This window comes from Micropterus dolomieu, linkage group LG10 (genome assembly GCF_021292245.1).
Source record: "Micropterus dolomieu isolate WLL.071019.BEF.003 ecotype Adirondacks linkage group LG10, ASM2129224v1, whole genome shotgun sequence".
In the NCBI taxonomy this organism is placed as follows: domain Eukaryota; kingdom Metazoa; phylum Chordata; class Actinopteri; order Centrarchiformes; family Centrarchidae; genus Micropterus; species Micropterus dolomieu.
Window position 1 is genome coordinate 24,248,543 of NC_060159.1, and position 7,726 is coordinate 24,256,268.

Genomic DNA, 7,726 nt, shown 5'->3' on the forward strand with positions numbered 1-7,726 from the left:
GAAGTTTTCCAGCTGCTGCTGTTGAGAAAATGATGAAAAATAAAGTGAAATGAGAAAATGTCTGTTATGTTCATAGTTAGTGACGATTATTTCTTTATCCTTAGTTTCCAAGAGTTCACTAAACTCACCACATTAGAAACAACAGATTTGGTTTTCTTAGTTAAATCAAATGTAGCTAATAAAGAATCTTTAATAATATTGATCAAGTTATTTTTTACAATGTGCCTTCCATTTATATATGTGATATATGTATTCTTACCTGTAAACTGAAGCACCGCTGGAAGAAATAAAGAAATCCATTTGAACTCAACCATCATGATTCTCTGAGTCTCTCCTTCTTCTGTCTCTTGTTCTCGTGCTCAGAACTGTCTGAGTTTCTAAACTAGTGCTTTAGAAGAGACTCTGCAGCTACTTCCTGTGGTTAGGATGATGTCACTTCCTCGAATTGACTTTTAGTCTGTTTTAGATTTCAGTCTCCCTGAATTTCTCGTCGATGTCGAAACCACCAAAAACTCTGTTACAATTTTCACTTTTACATTTTTGAAATGTAGTTTTCTCTCATCTACAGTGACTGACAGAGACCCCAAATTATTGATCAGCAATTTGAGATGCAGCCATCAGAGTTCACACTGTGTATTTGTGACAATGATGTGCTTCACCTCTGGGAAAGAAGGAGAAGAGGAAGTTGAAGGTGTGAATATTCTTAGTTAAGATAAATGTTTGCAGCAATGTAACTTTTTCTTGATTATTAGAAACAGACAGGATCTATTGTGATGTTTGAGAGCACACATGAACAGACAGGTGAAGAGTCAAACTCCTTATTGACTGATGCCCATGGTGCAATATGGTGATACTGGTAATACACAGTATTATTTTACTAGTCTGAGATCTGCTGGCTCCTCTTTTTATATTTGCAGTTATTTTTGTCTGATAACTGAGGTGGAAGTGTTTTGGTGAGAATGTCTTTAACAACAGTAGCAGAGCTCTGGAGGTGTTACCCTCTAATGATGAGTAAACAAGAGAAAACATGAGGTTTTTTTCAGGCCTTGTACCGGTTAGCATTATCCTTCCATCCGATTGGTCTTTGTTCTGGACCATTGGCAGTCCTGGGATGTCTCTCTCTCTCTCTCTCACTTCTGGCTGTCGGGGCTTCATTCCAGATGTTCTGGATCTAGATCTTTGTCGTCCAGGAGATTCAGCATCATGTCTATTCTCTCTCTCCCTCCCTTGTGTGCATGTTTTCATTGTCTCTGTGTGTTAACGTCTGTTTTCCTATCTGTGTAAATGATGTGCTTGAGTTCTACCTCTTTCCAGGTCTCCATGCTGGAGATGAGTCGTCTAGCTCAGGTCTGTTCAGGTACACCTGAAGATGTCTTCCTGGATCCATATTCATCATGTTTGTTTGCAATTTATCTATCATTTTGTCATCATGGTTGTCCATACTGTAATTTTACTATGTTGTTTTGCATGTCTGTCCGCCCTGAGAGAAGGATCCCTCCTCTGTTGCTCATCTTTTTTTCCCCCCGCATTTTTCAGTTTTTACTAGTTGAGACCACCAAGATTGGCGTATGCCAAAAAAATTTAAAGCCCCATGAGGCAAATTTTGATTTGATATATTGGGCTGTATAAATAATTTGTTTTGGACTTGAGGAGATGTTTCTAAAGATGTAGCAGCAGAGGAAGAAGCTGTGGTTCGTGCGGTATATAAGGTCACTTTGAGTGCATTTATATCTGTATTTAGACACATTTGAGTGCCCAATGAGAACAGAGCTGTTCAACGCAACAGAGGGAAGGCTTACTGGAGAAGTGGACAAGAGGAGGGAGGTTGTACTGCTAGAGGCAGGACATTCATATTAAAGAATATTCACTTTCCATTATGACACTCTTTGTACATGAAGGAATCACAATATATACTGGATAATTAATTGGTTAACATTTCTTTATTTGCAGATTATATTGTTATCAGATGTAAAATAGAGAACAATAGAGATTTTCACAACTAATGCAGGAAAATACATTTTATAAAACTCACAGTGGGCTTCCTGATATGAGATGAAATCAAGACTTGAATGTTGTTGTCCAAAGTCAGACTGAAGTAGAAACAGCTGAGCACAAAAACATTTCTCACGTTGATGAATAAAAACAAAAACAAACAATCAACTACTCGTGTAAACATGCTGTTTCTTAACAGCATGTTTTTCTTTGATGAGTTGATGCTGACGTGGAAGTTGTTCATCAGTGGAGTCTGAGAGTTGCAGAAGGGTCCTCAGAGTTTTCATAGATCACCTCATCATCTTCTTCATCTTCATCATTATTCATCTGTGAAACACAGACAGACTTACTCACTTGGCAGATGCTTTTATCCAAAGCAATTTGAGTAACAACATACAAGCATCAATTAAGTAAGGGAGTGAGAATGATTACTAGTAAGAGCTATTTGAGCGTACGGCATCAATGGGGTAAATACCAAAGGAAAGAAGTAAGAGTTAACAAAATAGTACAATCAGTAAAAAAGAATTGAAAGGAGATAGAAGAAGAGCACAGGAAGTGCATGTTGGAGGTTAAGGGTTAGCGGTATTATTTGAGAAAGTGTTCTTGGAAGAGAAGAGCTTCTTGAAGTTAGAGAGAGACGCCCCTGCTCTGATGGCGTGTGGTAGCTCGTTCCACCATAGTGGTGTCACAGATGAGAACAACCAGGACTGAGATTGCTTTGTCTGCGTGGTGGAGCGCAGTGGCCTAGAAGCAACGTAGGCTTGTATTATGGAATTTAGGTAGATGGTGCTGACCCAGTAGTCACTCTGTATGTAAGCATTATTGACTTGTATTATATTCGGGAGGCTATGGGTAGCCATTGGAGATCGCCGAGTAATGGAATGATCTTTCTGGATGATCTAAAACCAGGTGCGCTGCTGCAATCTGAACCATTTGTAGGGATTTCACAGCACAAGCTGGAAGACCTGCGAGGAGGCCATTACAATAGATGAGGTGAGAGGTAACCATGGCCTGTACCAGAAGCTGGGTGGCATACTGAGTAAGGCAGGGCCTGACTTTTCTGATGTTGTACAGAGCAAAGTGGCACGACCAAGAGACAGCAGCAATATGGTCTGATAAAGACAATTGGTCATCAATCATGACATGCAAGTTTCCCACCACCCTGGTTGGAGTGATGGTTGAAGAGACAATTTTTTGTTTGATTTTGGGTTGCTTGGCTGGAATGACCAAGAGTTCAGTCTTGGAAAGGTTTAGTTGAAGGTGGCAAGCTTTCATCCATGCAGATATGTCAGAGAGCCGTGCTGAGACGGTGCGGTCACACCACTGACCCACATTTAACACAAGGAAAGAAGAAATAATCTGACGGCACCTGAATCAGTTACTGTTACGTGTTTCTGCCACTGAGAGAAGAAGTGTTTTTGTGGAAATGAAGAACATGCCGATATTTTAAAAAAACAAATGAAAAGAAGATATGTAGACAGTTTGTTCACCCAAAAGTGTCTCAAAATACCAGCTTCACCTTCATCTGAACACACCATCAGTGCGTGTATGATCTGATCTTTACCTGACTGGCTGCTGGACCAGAACGCTTCACTGTTCGGCTTCTCCCTGAGTTTAAAACCTGCACAAACACAAACAATGAGACTGTCACAGTCCTGCATCACAGTAACATGAACAGTTACCGCCAACATCTAATCATCATTTACACTGACTTACAGTCCCTGATTATTCATACACATTTTTTATTTTTCACATCAGTTCTGTTCAGTTATATGTATTTTAAACTCACAGTGTTGTCACCAGGTGCTCTCTGGTTCCCTGGAAAATAAATCACAGAGTGATATTTCAGCTCTAAAGTTACAGTTTGTGTTAATCTGTGTAAACAAATGTTGATCTGACGTTTCTCACCTCGAGCTCTGATGAGAAGAACAGTAATCACACTAAATAGGAGGAGTTCGACCACACGGATAACCAACATTATGTAGTCCAGAGCAGAATGACCTGTACGAGATGTAGACACTAAAATAAGACATTATTATTATTCAACATTAAACCTGCTAACCTGCGAAAATCAAATTCAAATAAAAATCATATAAGTAAATACAAATTCTTTACGAGTTCCAATAATAGAAACAATAATAATATTTAAATAGTGTTTGTATTAGTGAAGGTCAGTTGATTGGGCAATGTTTCATCACCAAAACATCCAAGGCTGCTGCTGTAAACATGCATCTACATTTGAACCAAATCAACAGTATTTATTAATTAATTACCTTCACAACCCTGAGATTTGTTTTAGGTTGAATACATGTGATGTGCAACTTTGATTCTCACATTTTTGTATTGTTAGTGGTGCTGCTGTTGATAATAAGGCATTCACACCTGACAGATTAAAAAACAAAAACCAACAAGCTAAACTAAAAGGAGAAAAGACCTCATGTTTGTAAATGAGAATGAATGATGTCATCGCAAAACTTAAAATCCATCAAATAATCACACGTAGTTTAGATGTGACATCAGTTTGAAGTGATTTTAAACACCGCATCATATTCTCACCTGGTTTCTCACCTGGCGACTGAAGGCTGAAAGTGAACAGCTGAACTTTTCCAGTGTAACCATCTGTCACTTTACACTGGAACAACTCTCGATAGTTTGACTTCTGCTCGAGATAAGAGGGAAGAAATGTCACAGCAACTGAGCGTTCAGCCTGTGATGTTTTTATGTCTTTGTTGTCTTTATCCACATCTTTACCCTCATACAGCCACTTCACTGTGTATCTACAAGATCCATATGTCCACACAGAGCAGTTTAACGTCACCTTATCAGCGTCCTTATGTTCAGTCACTGGTGGAGATGGAGATATTGTGAGAGAAAGACAACAAGAGTAAAGTTAACTTCATGATTGTAATTGTGTTTCAGTATATTGTTTTAACAAGACAGTCTGAGCTGAAAACATTATGAAGTATGTAAACACTCACTGTTAATAACAGACAGAACAACTTGAGTCTCTTCAAATTGTTGATGTCCTGATTCAGACTGTTTGCAGGTGTAGTACCCAGCATCGTCAGCTGTGACCTTCTTCATGAGCAGGGAACATTTCTCTATAATACTCAGTCTGTCTGATTTAGCTTTGGCCTTTTCTCTAATCTGGCCAAGTTCAATTAGCTGTACTTCTGTGTTTCCTGGACCACTGAAGATCCATGTAGTACTGTCACAATTGTCCCAACCATCTGTAACATTTCCGCAAGACAAAGTGACTTCATCTCCGTTTCTGACAACAAAGCTGAAGAAATGTTGTCCAGTCACCTCTGTGGAAAAGATGAGAGAAAAATAGGAATAATGACCAGATTTTATAATTCATAACAAGATATGATACTTTTAGATCCAACAGAAGTCTAATGTTTCTAACATTTGCTTCCTTACCTGTAAACTGAAGCAGCAGCCTCAGAAATAAAGACACTTTATTCCATCCTAGTTCAGCCATCGTGCCAGACTCTTTTATTTGCCCCTTCTCACCTATTAACTGCCAGATCCTGTGAACTACTGCGTGTGAAAAGTTCTTTCTGTGATTGGTAATACGTCACTTGCTCATTCTGCCTGTCTATGTCATTAGTTGTCAGTGTAACTTTCTAAATTTATGTTGTCGGATGCTCAGCCTACTTGATCTTTTTTTTTTATCTCTCTGAACTTAAAGAGCCAAAAACTGTAACCGGAGAGAGGTCATGGAGCTGATGTCACTGTTGTGATAAACTCAGGAGACAACTGACTTTGGCAATGCCTCATTTAACTGGTCCTGTACATTTTTTAATAGCATATTTTTAGAATAATTATATTTTTCCATATTTGTCGAATAATATGCTTGCCTGTAATTTATAGTTTCACAGAAACACAAATTGCACTGATCCTTTTTAAGGAAATTATTTGGAAGCTATACAATTAAGTGTTACTAAGAATTTTTATATATACAGCAGCAGAGGCGGATGCTGTGGTTTAGTGTGGCGTTAAAAGACATGATGAGTCACTTATGTGTTATTAGAGGAGTTCCTGGGCACAGACTTTATCTAGTAGCTCTATAATGATCTACATTACCTCATGTGTGCACTTTATTTCGTATTTGTATCTGAGAACTGAGGGGGAAGTATTTTGTTGAGAATGTGGTTAACAACAGCAGCAGAGCTCTGAAGGTGGTACTCTAAAAATGACCAGATAAATGTCAAACACAGGATGCTCACAGGAACAGACCCTACACACTTTACTTCTGTGAGGCTGTATTCACTACCAGTCAGGTGTGTGCAGCAGTGTCACTACATGACCTATTTGTGTAACGCATGGGCTGATTGTAGTAGAAATACTAACCAAAAATCCCAAGTTGAAGAGCGATACAATGCCAAGCGACTGCACAGGGATTTTTGTCTTTGTACTTCTCATGACAGGGTTGATCAGCACTGGGAAGATCATCACAGCAGTTTCACTTTCATTTTCACGGTTACTTAAACAGCGGATTGCAGCAACGTGCTTCTGTCTATGTATCTGTGGTCACACCGCTGCAGCCTAAATGCATAACCCACATTCAAATGAATGGGAGAACTGGCCTTGTTTTTTAGCTGATTTGATGTGATTACAGCCTAATTCACGTGCTGTTAAAAAGTTTTGTATGACTGCTCATTGCTATTCTGTGACCAATAACACTTTGGCATTTTGGATTTTCACCCATTCAGCTATTTAATATCAATATAAAAAATAAAAACTCATTTCAATTAAGGGATGTCACATCCCACCTCCTTTCAGTATGCTTTTGGTCACTTTCATGCCAGGATATTCGTAACAAAATGAACAGAGATGCAAAAGCTGATGCATTGATTCATTGTCATTCTTCTTTCATCCACCAGATGCCCTCAGCATTACATTCTTCATTCAAGATCCTGCCCCTCATACCAGCCCAGATCCATTATTTCTCCTATCTGTATGTTCTGGTTGCAATGTGTCTTAATCTGTGTTTTTACTTTTTGGCTTCAGTGACTTAAACCTGCCTGCCTGCCTAAAAAGCCTTGCTGGCTTCCATCACATCTGCATTTAGGTCCTTACCTTAGTCTTGTCTCATTTCTTAGTTATTCTTAAGAGGCACTACACAAACATTGAAGGGCAGAGAGTTTGATCGCACATTTGATCTTTTATATGTCACAGGTCCAGAAGACTTCACAAGGAGCTACTTCAAATGCGAAGAGAAATTACAAAACCACTAGTAACTCTCGAGCACATGAAGATGGCCGAGGAACACCTTTCACAGTGACAGGAATAATCTGGCGCAGAACATCAGGAAGGCAGGAGTCTCAGAGGAACTCAAAGAGAAAGATTCCCTGCTGACTGGCTTTATGGATGTGGCTTCAGTACAAGCCAAACAGATTGTTTCTCTTAGCACAACCGCTAACATCCAGGACACCGTGTTATGGGACCCCTCTAGTCTTCCCAGGCTTTCATCCTGCTCGACTCCGAAGCATCAGTCAACCTGGGCTGAAGTGGTGGTCCGTGGCTTTAAGAGAGGCTCGGATGGGGCTGCCTCTCCTCCGGACATCGGCCTCTCCAACCGCTATGCAGCCTTGTCTGACGACACTCCGGTCCATCCAGCGGATTCACCTGCGGCTTCGAATCTCCCTGATACGGATCTCTTTCGGCGCACTGCAGACACTGTTGCATCTCCGCCACCGGCTACATCTCCTGCACTGGGCCGCCGGTC

General features: G+C 40.0%; 1 protein-coding gene across 4 annotated transcripts; it reads right to left on the reverse strand.

The window, feature by feature from the left end:
• Positions 1 to 1,945: 1,945 nt before the first annotated feature.
• LOC123977865 lies at positions 1,946 to 7,439 on the reverse strand. 4 transcript variants are annotated; one of them, XM_046060875.1, is made up of 8 exons: positions 5,416 to 7,439; positions 4,971 to 5,300; positions 4,549 to 4,836; positions 4,327 to 4,374; positions 3,901 to 4,011; positions 3,782 to 3,810; positions 3,557 to 3,613; positions 1,946 to 2,319 (listed from the first exon to the last, which is right to left on the reverse strand). In XM_046060875.1, the coding sequence occupies exons 1-8, from the start codon at positions 5,474 to 5,476 to the stop codon at positions 2,236 to 2,238; spliced, it is 1,008 nt and encodes a 335-aa protein (XP_045916831.1). In that variant the 5' UTR covers positions 5,477 to 7,439; the 3' UTR covers positions 1,946 to 2,235. The 4 variants fall into 4 exon arrangements, with proteins under 4 accessions (XP_045916831.1, XP_045916833.1, XP_045916834.1 ...); XM_046060877.1 differs by lacking the exon at positions 4,327 to 4,374 and having other exon boundaries at positions 4,561 to 4,836; XM_046060878.1 differs by lacking the exon at positions 4,327 to 4,374 and having other exon boundaries at positions 3,901 to 3,993.
• Between the last annotated feature and the right edge of the window lie 287 nt (positions 7,440 to 7,726).

What these genes read in the sequence shown, in the direction of transcription:
- LOC123977865 (XM_046060875.1), bottom strand. Translation starts at nt 5,476, where the DNA reads ATGGCTGAACTAGGATGGAATAAAGTGTCTTTATTTCTGAGGCTGCTG. An exon ending in TGTTCTGTCTGTTATTAACA is followed by an intron (nt 4,837 to 4,970) that starts GTGAGTGTTTAC and finishes CATCTCCACCAG; the next exon opens with TGACTGAACATAAGGACGCT. An exon ending in GTCGCCAGGTGAGAAACCAG is followed by an intron (nt 4,375 to 4,548) that starts GTGAGAATATGA and finishes TTAATCTGTCAG; the next exon opens with GTGTGAATGCCTTATTATCA.